A 12632-nucleotide genomic window follows, 5' to 3' on the forward strand; every position below is an offset into this window, starting at 1 on the left:
TAAACTTCTTAACCAATTGAAACCTTGCCTTGGATCCAATCTCATGGAGCCTGGTAACTAAAAGACCACGATCTACTCGTACCTTGTCAAAGGCCTTGACAAAGTCGAGATAAACTACATCAACTGATTCATGGCTCTCTAGCCCCTCAATAACCTGCTCAATATGTTCAATCAGTTGGGTAACCGTGCTAAAAAGTGCTCGGAACCCATGCTAACCAGTAGGAAGGACTTCATGAATATCAAGAAATTCAACAAGTTTGAACTTCATGATCTTCTCAAACACCTTCGCAATATTCGAAGTGAGAGAAATCGGCCTTTAGTTACTGGGGAGCGATTGCCCTGATCCAAGATTTCACACCGTCAGGGTCAGGAGAGCTCGAGAGTCTCAGGTACCTGATGGCCTCTAAGGCATCTTGATCTGTGACTACAAGATCATCCAAACGCTCAACTTGACAAGCCTTGCCAATCTTAACAAACTCATCAATAGAACAATGGGCTATTGGTACTTAACTCTTTGGAGTTGAAAACACATTAGAGAACTGATCTCCAAGTGTGTTGGCCATAGACTCGACATAGTCTATGACATCCCCATTGACCTCAAAAGACCCAACAGGGTGTTTCACCTTTCTCTTAGAGTTTGCATAAGAGAAAAATGCCTTCGGATTCGGCCCGACCTCCTGGACGACCCTACTCTCCTTTTTCAACTGATTTGTCTCAATGGAGGCCTTAATTCTACCTTGTATTAAATCCAACTTTCTTTGAAGTTTAGTCACAACCACTGGATTCAAATTGCTCTGGAGCCTTTTTGCTAGTTTGCAACTCTTTTTGAACAAACTCTTCCTATACTTCGGAATTTTAGACTGTGCCCCGCCTTGTGGAACACATTTAGAGATGGTGGAGCACAGTCTAAATTTCTCAAGTATTATATATACAGTTGCTGGCGTCTTTGGCGGATTTTTATGTTTTTGTCGCAAAATTTGGAAAGTTGTTGTATTTTCTTTCAGGAAACTTTAACAAGAATGTAAATTCTGCTTAGGAAATATTGTACTATTGATATTGTTGTAGTGTTAATCCAAAGGCGCGTAGGTGCGTTCCTAAGACTAAGAACTCGAAATAAAAGCTTGCTGACTCCAGCCAGGTCAGAACGAGAGTCCTTTATTCATTTCCAAATGCTTCAACGTAACCACATTAATTAGCATGTACAGAACGCAGAGTGGAACCAAATAACCACGTGCCACATTGTCACACTGTCAGTTTTACAAAGCCATATACCATTAAACAACAGACTTTTGTCAAGTTATAGTAAATCATAAATGACTTGCATAGGCTGTCTTTATTTCTCTTGAAATAACATGGCTGTGTTTAGATTCAGTATAGGTTTTCAAGTTATATAATTATCAATTATAGAAGCTATCGCCATCTACTGTTCTCCTGGCTGCTTTCTTGATAAATGCCTCACACTTTGACAACCCTAACCAAAAACTTCGTACTTTCAGGTAGGTCACACTCACGCCATCTTTTTGGCCCATAAAACACATAACACATAAACACACCAAAAAGGTGTACTTTCAAGGTTTCAATCTAGCTCTCTTTTAACTCATGTTCGATTTCAATCTGGCTCTTTTACCGCCAAAATGGGCTTTTCCGGTGGTACATCTAACTCTTTTGGGTCAAAACCATTTGGTCACCATGGCTATTTCTGTTCAAAGTCCCCCGGTCAAAATTAAAACTCACGTCAAGGTCGACCTTGGGGCCCGACATGAATATCGATGGGCCATCCAGTGTTCCAGTTCCGAGCGGATTGACCCACCCAGCTCAAAGTTCGGGCAACATTGTCCAAACGGCCACGACGCCCATCACCGTGTGCTTGATTGAAGATCCACGGTTGTTGGCCGTGGCCGACGATCTGCCCGCTATTCGAGGACGAGTAAGGCTGGACTGGCGAAGAGACAAGTCATGAATGAGGTTTTTTGACGCCATAAGTGCTTCTCGTATCTAGGCCTCCCGAGTATCTAGTCTGTTGCGAAGCTATGGTATCACTTCCCAATTGCAAGTGATACCCGCCCCTTTGGCCTCGGTGGAAGATCTGAATGCCTTTCACTCTTGGGATTATCTGGAAGTCTTGCAAAAGTTGGAAGCCGATGACGAGTTGCCGGATGAAGTGCTGGATGACTACGGACTTTGTTAGTAACGTCTTCTTTACTTTGTTAACAAGTCGATGTCAAACGATTTCGTGGGTCCAATGGTTTCCATTATTAACAGCATATGACATCTCAGAGTTGGGCTCAAACGATGATTGTTCATTTTCATACTTATTTGTGACCTGAATCGATTTCCTTTTGTACCCCTGCTAGTGCACGATTGTCCAATTTTGCCTAAAATCTTGACCGTTTGTCGGGTCTTAGGAGGAGGCTCCATCAAAGCGGCCCAATGTCTGGCCAACGGCTCTGGCCAAGTGAGTGTTAATTGGCATGGAGGCTGGCATCACGCCCAACGGGATCATGCCGCGGGGTTTTGTTATGTCAACGACGCGGTCCTAGCCATTCTCGAGCTGAAGAAGACCTTCAGTCATGTCCTGTATTTGGATTTAGATATTCACCATGGTAAGCTCGGATTTTGCGAGACATGCCCAAAATGAATTTCGCTTGAAAGTTTGTCTTCTGATTGGTAGGGGATGGGGTGGAAAATGCCTTTGCCTTTACGCCCAACGTTTTTGTGGCCTCCATTCATTTGTGGGAATCCGGTTTCTATCCCGGATCGGGCACGGCCGAAGATCAAGGTCTAGGGCGAGGCCAAGGATTTTCCTTGAATGTACCTCTGAAACGCGGCACCACGGATGAAAGGTTTACTCGCACATGCCAAAGGTAAGTTGGCGTGAATGAAGAACATCTGAGCTAATGTTCCATATCGCTTGTCATTTATTATTCAGATTAGTTGACCGAATATTGGAAAAATTTCAACCCGACGCGATTGTTTGTCAACTCGGTTGCGATGGTCTGAACGGTGATCCTTTAGGTGGATTTAACCTTACCCAAGAAGCGTATGTGAATTGTGTGGCCATTTTGAAGCGCTTGGAAAAGCCACTGCTTCTTCTAGGCGGAGGGGGCTATATCTGGACTAAGGCTGCCATTACTTGGACGTCAGTCATGGCTTCCATTATGTCCGTTCATCTGCCGTTAGATATCCCCGAGGATGATTTGTATTTCTTAGAGTACGGGCCGAGTTACGACCGTTTGATAACCAAGAGTAATATCAAAGATGAAAATTCTGACCTTAAAAGTAAGTCCGGTAATTATGGTCAAAATCTTATTTCATGACCGTTAGCAGCAGTTCTTTGGCGAATTATTTTACAATAGATTCAATTAATACCACCACAATGTCGGTTATTCGAATTTCATGTTTCTTGTGTACTGTGAATACATCAACTGGAAATAGTTGCAGACCAACCGTCATTGCCTTTTATGTTTCTATTGCTGTTCTGCTGTCGCTAACTTGCCAATTTGATATGATGCAAAGAAACTTTTTCAATGGTAATTAATGGTATATTGGTGTGCGGAAGTCACCGCAGGTTTCAGCTTCAATCACGCAACCTAGGTACGAGCCATTTTGTGATCAAAGTGTTTAACCCAAAAGGAAGTTGACTTTTTTTGTCTTGATTGTGCGGCTTTGACTTGGAAAATTTAGAGGCATATCAAAGTGTAGAATTTTATGCCAGTTATGCTGGCTATTGTGAAGATTGTAATACCCGTTAAGTTGCTCAATAAGTTGGTAAACCAACGTTTGAACTTGTCTTGACTACGGCAAAGACCCAATGACCATAAAAACACGCTTTGGGATGAACAAAAGGACCTACATGTATGGTGCGAAACTTGGATGGATTAATCGATTATAAAGTCTATCTACAATAAGTACGAGAGGTTTCTGGTGGTTGTCAATCAACGTGGGCCTAAGTTAGTTAATTCTTTCAAATATTTGGTCAGTCTTCATGAATTGGTGGCTTTTGCAAAGGACATTCAACCACTATTTAACAACATCGATGGCCTCAGGCTATTTATTTATGCATTGTGACGCACCCACCCCGAGTTCAAATATATTTCATCCCTCTATCCCTGAAATGAAGTGGCCAACCTGAATTGAATCGGCTGACTTTTCGATCAAGTCCATGCATACAGTTGCCCGTTCCCGCCGTCGATGGCAGTGTGTGCGTTTTCATCGGAAAGCCATTCCGCCTGTCTGGGCCAGGCCATGGCCAGGCCAAGGTGGACGGGGGAAGGGAAAGAGAGATGTGGATGGGGAGGGAGACCGTATAGTGTAGTTGGCTTTCCGAGCGAGGTCAGAGGTAGTGCCCTCTAGCGGCCAGCAGGTAAGGGCCGTTCGAAAATTGTTGCGCCGAACAGCAGGTAGGTCAGCTGAGAGGAGCAGCTAGCAGCGGGTTTGGCCCTTTGAAGCGGCAGGCCAGTATCCTGGTATCGGCATGGATCGGCACGCTGTCTTGGAGCATGGCCCCAGACTCATGCACAGGCCAGCGTGGTGAGAAGAAATCAAGGAAAAGAGCAGAACCAAGGCAACGCGAGGCACGGGCCAGCGGAGGGTCCTCGTTCAGAAGAGGAATAACAGGCGGAGTTAGGCGGGCTGATCGAGCTACACGTCTAGCAGAAGCACAAGTAATAGCAGCTAAGCAAGAGAGCGAACGAGAGCGAGAGCGAATGAAGTGAGTGTGTTCAGTGCAGTGAGTACAGCGAGTACAGTGGAGTGCAGTGGAGTGCAGACAGACCAAGGGACGAACGACGACCAAGTTGGAGGTTGAGAATTTCCAGCGAGAAAGGCACCTCGAACTTGTGTATGCGTTCAACATGAAAAGGCGTTCTGGAGGCGTGGCCGGGCCCTTGGAGGCCGGTCGACTCAGGCGACCCGTCAAGCGCTCGCCCAAGATGGCCGAGAGCTTCTTTGGCAGGTCAGTTCCGCAGTTCCGCAACTTCCCATTTTACCCAAATACCGAATCAAAAGCGGGCCAAATGCTCGTCCATGGGTCCACATTGGTCCACGATGGTCCAATCTTCCGTAATCATCTATTACCGTCCGGCTTGATTAAACCGTTGGAGAAGGATGGGAAGGATGGGCTCGTGGGGTCAGGGGGATTGGGAGCCTGGGACCTCCTTCTGCCTGGCATCCGGGGCTTTGGGAGGGCAAGCGGTTAGTGTGCCACGGGTCAGAGCATATCCAGATACCCAATTGGCCAGGCTGAATGGCTACATGAATGAATGAATGAATGAATGGATGGATGGATGGATGGGTAAATGGTTCCACATTGAGCATGATGAGCCTTTGCATGGGCCGATCATTTTATCCTCTGGCCCTTGACCTCCAAGCAGACCACCTTATTTTCCACCATTTTCCAACACTTCATTGGTTTTTTTGACTTTTTTTGACTTTTGAGAATTGTGGCCAATGGCTATAAGGGTTAGATATATGAGTTTACGGGTTATCAGTACCGTGTGAGGTTAGGGTTGATTATTGGTGGAGAATGACGTTGACACCTCGGGCAGTCATGTTCATCGAAGACAAACCGGTCTCATGCGTGCGTTGTGTTTTCTTGCTGTTCCAGTTCGCTGATATATGTCAAGTTACTGTTCTTGTGGATGTTGGTCCTCTTGGCAGATTACTTCCTCGAGTTCCGATTCGAATATCTGTGGCCATTCTGGCTTTTCATGCGGAGCGTCTACGATTCCTTCAAATATCAAGGCCTGGTTCGTATTCATTTGATTATGCCCCACCCGATGCGGCCAGGTGGCTGGCCGTTCACGGGCCTGTCCCATCCAGTCACTCATCCACTCATTTGGGTTCACAGGCTTTCTCCGTGTTCTTCATCTGCATTGCCGTCACATCGGATCTCATCTGTTTTCTGTTCATCCCATTTCATTGGTTGTTCTTTGCCGCCAGCACCTATGTTTGGGTTCAGTATGTGTGGCATACGGGTGAGTGTCCGGTTTCGAATCGAGGCCAGGTCGTAGACAGATGGGATGGGTTGGTTAATCGACTGATTCTCTTTACAGAAAAGGGCGTGTGTCTGCCCACCATTGTGCTGTGGATCCTTTTTGTCTATGTGGAGGCCTCGATACGCTTGAAAGAGTTTCGAGCCCATGTGGACTTAAAGCACTTGCCGCTTCATTTAGATCTCTGTCGGCCTTTTGCGGCTCATTGGTAAGTGGATGGCTGATTTATTCCCACCGAGCGGGTCTCACGGACCATTGGTTCATAATATGGTTTGTTCGAATTTGGACCCTCATCCCGTGTTTTTGTTCTTCCAGTATCGGATATCCGGTGGTCACTTTAGGCTTCGGCTTTAAAAGTAGCATGGGATATCGCATGCGAGTCATAAGGCAGAGAGAGGTCCAAAGAGAAAACGAGTGCTTTTTCCAAGTCCTCCGGGAGGCGTTACCGCCCGGTCCAGTCAGAGATGAGGCGTTCTATGCCATACCTCCTCAAAAAGTACCCTGTAAGTGTTTCGGCCTAGTTTCATTGTCTGCGGCTCATTCGCAGGGCCCTCGCTTAACGATGTCGGATTTTTTAAATTGACTCTTTTCCAGGTGGTGATGAATGTCCCGATGGAGCCGTGACGTTGGGAACGCCTGTCAGTGGGACGTCGGTGACGAGCGCTCAGGGGCTGCTCGGGTACACCAACCATGACAAAAAAGTGAACGGTCATCCGATCTGTAATGGGGCGGATGCCTCCTCCTCCTCATCAACGTCCTCCTCCTCATCCAATCGAATCTCGGGGAAATGGCCCAATGGAACGCCTGTCCCTGAGCACGAGCTTCACCAAGACAAATCACCGGGTGATGACGACCATCGGAAGTCCAACAACAGCAAATCCTCAACTTCGAATTCGTCGTCTGCCAAGGAAGGACTGAAGAAAGGCAAAGAAAACAAACCTGCTCCCACCAAGGAGGAGATCATGGCCAAGATGGAGCAAGATCTGAAGAGGGTTAAGATCGAGTTACAGCTCTCCCGTAACAAGGAGAACGATTTGCGTGATCAAATCATTTCGTACATGAGTAGTAAGTCAAAATCAGAACCAAAACCTGACGCAAGGTACCTCTAAACGGGACTGTTCTTTCCAGGTGAACGTCACCTCAAGTCTGAGATATCTAACCTCCAAGTGGAAAAATCTGTGCTCGAGTCTCGAATTGCCAGTCTGGTGTCCACCCGAGCCAGTGAGAAGGCTGCCCTTTCCAGTTTGGAGAAGAAGTTGGCCGATGAAAGGAAGCAGAAGACGGATTTCCAAATCAAGCTGGAAACCGAAAGGAAGACCAAGAAGGAGGCCGCCAACGCCGAACGGACCGCTCACCAACACCAAACCCGCAGCGAGGTGGCCAAGCTGGAAAGCGAGATTGCCACGCTCAGGAACGAGTTGCAAGCGGCTCGCGAGCGTTGCCACGGGGCTGAACAGGACTTGTACGTGCTCCGGAAGTTCAAGGAGACGCACGGCGAGCCTGAGGTTTTGGTTAATACGGTCAAGACCTTGGCGGAGAAGAACAAGCAGACGCAAAAGAACTTGTCAGCCGAAACGAAGATGAAGATGGACTTGCTCTCCGCTTTTGGAGAAGCCAAGCGGGAGATCAGTATTAAGCATAGTAAGTGAAAAGTGATTGAGAGTCGTGAATAAGATGGGAGGGGACAGTCTTTAAGAAGTGCTTTAAACTTGGCTTTTGAGAAGACGAACCAAATATCAGATCATTTATGCCCAATGATCCTCTGAAACGGGAAAATGCAAACTTTGGGCTGCAATTCCTAGTTCTAAAAACCGCGAGAACCCATGGTTGTGTCTTACATCATAGTTTGGACAAACCAGGGAGCATAGTTTCTGACCAAGAAAAAGGGAAGAACCAGGAGGAATTGTAAATTTAAAAAAATGTTGGAGAAGGAGAGTGCTTGCCTCGAACTTTCTCTCTGTAATTCAATATTCATTTTTACGATAGCTTAACTTAAGTACGAATTGCGTTTTTCGACTCCTCTATATCGGATGAGGACTTCTCGACTAATCTTAATAACCGTGTTAAGGCTCTTGGTGATGCTAAAATATGTATTGGAATGTCAAATGAAATGCTGCTCAGCTAAATTAGCACGTTATTTTCTTTTTCAGACCTTTTGCTGCAAAGGGAGAAGGAAATATCCGACTTGAAATCCCGAGTAGCGGAGTTTTATGCCGTGATGCCTTCCAGTACAGGCTATGGTGTAAGTTCAGCCGGCTTAAACACTTTTTCCGCTCCGACCACGCTCTCCTTGGACTTGCCCGCTTCCACGGATCTCTCGTATCCGACAAGCAACAAGATGTCCTCTTTGGGCTTGGCAGATTTGAAAGACAAGTTGACGGGCTCTTCGTCCAATGGGATCTACGGTTCCAGGGGCAATCCGGGCGGATATTCGTCAAATACCAACGGCTCCAACTCCTCCGACCTCTAAAGTGTTTCTAGCGTTGTCTCTTCCCGTCCTTGTGTCCTTATCCTGGTTTATCCCGGTCCCCTTAATCCGTCGTTTTACCCACTAAAGCTACCTTCACTTGTGCACCATCCAATCTTGCATCACAATTATAACCAATCACCAAACCCACCCACCACTCATTGCCCACCCCTTCCAACCAATTTGCCTACCTAACCACCCGCCCGTTTCTTCAACCTAATCCTTGATTGCCGGGTGCCGGGCCCTTTGATTTCAAAGGATTCTTGATCACTCCTTCATCCCGCATTCCTTTTCGATACAACTCGCCAGAAACACCGCCCGCCAATTGCCCAATTGACCCCGTCGCATCACTCGACAACTCCCGAACGGAAATCAATCCATCTGGAAGGAAACGGGAGCCTGCCTGGCTCCCCAATCCATCCGTCACAAGCAAACCTACTATTACAACTGCTACTTCTATAATCTGTTGGTAAACTACTAATTGTTCTTTATGAATTGTTGTTTTGTGTCAACCCCCGTTTCTCCTGTGAACGAGAAAATACAGAAAAAAGAAGCTACGCCTGCTTTGACATCAACGTGCCCAACGTTGGTTTCTTCTGCCGAAATCGGGACCAAAATCACCGGACTCGGAAACACGTTCCGACAATCTTGTCATGGAAGCCCAGTGTTGAGCCGGTTTAGTCCCGTTCCAAAATGGCTTCCTCTTCTTTGACTATTAGACTTTAGTCCAATACTTAGCTCATACTCTTCGTGCCACTATCTCCCCTATCAGATATTGTGAGCTAAAACGAACGAACCATGTACCAAATCTTTGGGAACACGTCTGAACTGAATTGTGATTTGTGACCCCCCTTTCTGTGCATATGTTCTGCACTCAAGGGGTTTTCTTGCTCTATGGTCACGCTGGGTTCAGCTGTTGTTGTCCTTTTTGGATGTTTGTTGATTCCTGACAAGTGGAGCGAGTCCATCACCTTTCTGTGAACAGCTCGCACTTACTCTTCTTGGTGGCCATTCTCTTCAGGTTTTGGGTTGTGTTTCGACCCACCCGCCAAGTCCCGCCCAGTCCCGCCCAGTCCCGCCCGCTCCTCATGGCTTTGTCTTCCCTCCGATGGACGGCCCGGTCCCTCTTGGGATCACCCGCTCAGGTACGAACGACGCCCTCCCTCTGGCTGGCCTTACATTACATGCATGAACATGGGGCTGACTTTGAGGTGTGTCCTTCTTTCCCACTGAATAGGCGTGTGTCCCGGTCGCGTGGCGATCTTTGTCCAGCCAAGTCAACGAGGCCTCCTTTGAGATCGAGCCCTTCAAGCTGCATCTATTGGAGTCAGGACCGGCCACGACCACGTCCTTGACTCGGGATGAGGCTTTGGCTTACTACAAGGACATGGTGGTGGTTCGCCGGATGGAGACGGCCGCGGCCAATTTGTACAAAGAGAAAGCCATCCGCGGTTTCTGTCATCTCTGCTCGGGTCAAGAGGCTATCTGTTGTGGCATCAAGGCCGCATTGCGCCCTCAGGATACCGTGATCACATCCTACCGGTAAATTAACCAAACATCCGCGGTAGATGGCGTGTATCTAGAAGGTCTAAGGTCCCCTCTCCTTTAGGGCTCATGGATTTACCTACGTCATGGGCGTGCCGCCGTTGGGCGTGTTGGCGGAGTTGACCGGCAAATCTTCCGGCTGTGTGCGAGGCAAAGGTGGCAGCATGCACATGTACGCGAAGAACTTCTACGGAGGTAAGTGACCAATCAATCACTTGTTGGGTTTTCTCGGAAAAGGGGGGGGGGACTGACTTCGGCTCTGGTCTGGGGTGTGTCAGTTTGTCTCTCAAAAGACGTGGGAAAATTAGTGCGAGGAAAAGGCATTTAAGCCGATTAAAAGCAGAACCACTCAAAACCAAGGGTTGGATGTTTGTGAGATCGTAGTAGTAAAGCTAAATTTAGCTAGCCGTAGACCAAGGGGTCAAAATCTAAGTGACGAACCCGATTTTCAATGAAAGCATTTGTTGGTTACCCCGGAGCTACACGTTTTCGGTAAATGGCCAGTGTTGATAGCTTGGGGAGCTTGAAAGCTCGAACTTTTGTAAAGGTTGATTAAACGTAACAGATTAAACTAAAAGTAGGCATCTCTGAAATTGACACTCGAGAAGACACTGTCCGATTAGGTGAAACTTAAATCTCTGAAACTGAACGATGAATATGACTGTTGTCTCTGATTTTAGGAAATGGAATCGTTGGCGCGCAAGTGCCATTGGGCGCCGGTATCGCCTTCGCCCATAAATATAAGAACGATGGTGGAGTTAATTTCTCGCTCTACGGCGATGGCGCTGCTCAGCAGGGACAAATCTATGAAGCTTATAATCTAGCCAAGCTTTGGGACCTACCGGGTAAGTGGGAGCTACGCTTGGCACGCTAATATAAAGCTGAAGGTTATTTTTTAACTCTTAATGTTCTTCAAGCTGTATTTGTTTGCGAAAATAACCATTATGGCATGGGCACCTCTCAAGATCGCGCTGCAGCTTCGACCGCCTTCCACACGAGGGGCGATTACATTCCCGGTGTGCAGGTCAGACGAATGTCATTCATGGGTCTGGGTGAACATGTTTTCAAATTTTTCTTAACTTTTGCTCAGGTGGACGGTATGGATGTGTTGGCTGTCCGTGAGGCCACTCGTTTCGCTTTGGACTATTGTAGTAGCGGGAAGGGGCCCTTGGTGTATGAAATTACCACTTATCGTTACCATGGTCATTCCATGTCAGATCCCGGTACCAGTTACAGGTAATGAGGTTTATTTCAATGACAGTGCGTGTCTGTTACATTTGTCCAGTGACCGAGGACTTCTTTGATTGATTGCAGAACTCGCGAGGAGGTTCAAGAAATGAGACAAACTCGAGACCCCATCACCGGATTCAGGGAGAAGATTGTTTCCGCTGGATTGGCTAATGCCGATGAGTTAAAGGTAACGTGGGTGTTGATCAAGCATCGTTGCTCAAGGCTGGATGGTATCATGACTTCATTTCACATTGTTAGGCTATGGAGCAAGAGGTTCGTAAAGAGATCGATGCCACAGTGAAGAAAGCCAAGAGTGATCCCGAGATCAATGCTGAGGAGCTTTTCAATGATGTTTATGAGAACAACCTGGAGGGCAAATTGCGTGGTCTTCTCCCATGGGAACGTCACGAGCACAAGAAGACTCAGACAGCCCAGAACATCTAAACGGTGCAAATGGGCGCTTCATTCCACCCTGGTTGGCTAATCCCGCCTTATCAATGGGATCACTCAGAAGAATTTTTTCCCAAGCTTTCTCTTTGGGCCGTAGCGGTTGAACCTTCAATGGTGTTCGACTATGATGTCTGACGACTTCGTGAAGTGAATAGAATTTCTTAAAAATGAACAAAAATAAAACAACGTTAAGCGATTTCTCCAAAGTATGGCAAGTTAGATGAAAATACAGCTTACCTCGCTCCCATACTTAATAGTACCCAATCCAAAGCGCCCGTCATCGGCCAAGTGAACCTTCACATTGTACACCGTCTCCTCCCCATCGTACACCACCAGAATCGGTTCCTTATCACTTCCATATCGCAAAAGATAAGTGCCTCGTCCTCCTTAAAGGAGAGAATCTTGATCTTGCACTGAAGTTTCGTAATTATTGCAATTTTGGATATATTTACCTTGTTTTACCAAGTTGCGAGCCTCTTTCCGGGATATCGTCAAGATCTCGATTTTAGCATCATGCATACTTTTGATTGAGTCGGAAGGTTCAGCTCCACTTGAATAGCTCCTGGTCCGGGCGATCGGTGTTTCGGAAGCATCTTTGGTGTCGCTTGATGCTGCCGTTCTCGAGGAATGTTCTCTCTCCGAAATAGGCGTGCCAAGAGATGATGGAGGGAGGTAAAACTGCTCCAAGTCGAGGGGATAAAGACACGTTTGTAATTTCGAGGAAATCCATCTGGAAATTGTTTGATGAGCTCGATTAATGAAGAACTCAATGCTCGCTACCACGCGCACCACAATGCCTTTCAGTATCTTCAATCCAATCTGCAACACATGCTTGACTTTAGCCCACATCTTAGGATGGGAGATACATCCAAAAGACTGGCAGTCTCGAGATCCAATTTGACCACCATCGAAAACGCCAAGAAAAACAGAGAACAAGCTCGTTTCCT

At 46.9% G+C, this 12632-nt stretch overlaps 3 protein-coding genes across 3 annotated transcripts; all 3 read left to right on the forward strand.

The window, feature by feature from the left end:
• Positions 1-1353: 1353 nt before the first annotated feature.
• On the forward strand, positions 1354-3452 carry LOC131881334 (histone deacetylase 8-like). Its single transcript, XM_059228170.1, has 6 exons — positions 1354-1496; positions 1710-1927; positions 2000-2183; positions 2355-2603; positions 2672-2864; positions 2930-3452. Exons 1-6 carry the CDS (start codon positions 1451-1453, stop codon positions 3315-3317), a joined length of 1278 nt encoding a protein of 425 aa, XP_059084153.1. The 5' UTR covers positions 1354-1450; the 3' UTR covers positions 3318-3452.
• A 1276-nt stretch (positions 3453-4728) lies between these two features.
• Positions 4729-9017, forward strand: LOC131881333 (macoilin-like). The gene is made up of 8 exons (XM_059228169.1): positions 4729-4954; positions 5606-5747; positions 5849-5975; positions 6054-6201; positions 6309-6496; positions 6588-7058; positions 7122-7634; positions 8144-9017. The coding sequence occupies exons 1-8, from the start codon at positions 4854-4856 to the stop codon at positions 8461-8463; spliced, it is 2010 nt and encodes a 669-aa protein (XP_059084152.1). The 5' UTR covers positions 4729-4853; the 3' UTR covers positions 8464-9017.
• Positions 9018-9428: 411 nt separating this feature from the next.
• Positions 9429-11882, forward strand: LOC131881335 (pyruvate dehydrogenase E1 component subunit alpha, mitochondrial-like). Its single transcript, XM_059228171.1, has 8 exons — positions 9429-9605; positions 9698-10002; positions 10070-10200; positions 10686-10850; positions 10923-11029; positions 11096-11241; positions 11320-11422; positions 11494-11882. Exons 1-8 carry the CDS (start codon positions 9549-9551, stop codon positions 11677-11679), a joined length of 1200 nt encoding a protein of 399 aa, XP_059084154.1. The 5' UTR covers positions 9429-9548; the 3' UTR covers positions 11680-11882.
• The last annotated feature ends 750 nt before the right edge of the window (positions 11883-12632 follow it).

Source organism: Tigriopus californicus, chromosome 5 (genome assembly GCF_007210705.1).
Source record: "Tigriopus californicus strain San Diego chromosome 5, Tcal_SD_v2.1, whole genome shotgun sequence".
In the NCBI taxonomy this organism is placed as follows: domain Eukaryota; kingdom Metazoa; phylum Arthropoda; class Copepoda; order Harpacticoida; family Harpacticidae; genus Tigriopus; species Tigriopus californicus.

Coding starts and splice junctions, on each gene's coding strand:
- LOC131881334 (XM_059228170.1), top strand. CDS start 1,451: ATGCCTCACACTTTGACAACCCTAACCAAAAACTTCGTACTTTCAG. Junction 1,497..1,709: donor CAAAAACTTCGTACTTTCAG/GTAGGTCACACT, acceptor TTCTGTTCAAAG/TCCCCCGGTCAAAATTAAAA. Junction 2,184..2,354: donor GCTGGATGACTACGGACTTT/GTTAGTAACGTC, acceptor TACCCCTGCTAG/TGCACGATTGTCCAATTTTG.
- LOC131881333 (XM_059228169.1), top strand. CDS start 4,854: ATGAAAAGGCGTTCTGGAGGCGTGGCCGGGCCCTTGGAGGCCGGTCGA. Junction 4,955..5,605: donor GCCGAGAGCTTCTTTGGCAG/GTCAGTTCCGCA, acceptor TTGCTGTTCCAG/TTCGCTGATATATGTCAAGT. Junction 5,748..5,848: donor CCTTCAAATATCAAGGCCTG/GTTCGTATTCAT, acceptor TTGGGTTCACAG/GCTTTCTCCGTGTTCTTCAT.
- LOC131881335 (XM_059228171.1), top strand. CDS start 9,549: ATGGCTTTGTCTTCCCTCCGATGGACGGCCCGGTCCCTCTTGGGATCA. Junction 10,201..10,685: donor CGCGAAGAACTTCTACGGAG/GTAAGTGACCAA, acceptor CTCTGATTTTAG/GAAATGGAATCGTTGGCGCG. Junction 11,423..11,493: donor CTAATGCCGATGAGTTAAAG/GTAACGTGGGTG, acceptor TCACATTGTTAG/GCTATGGAGCAAGAGGTTCG.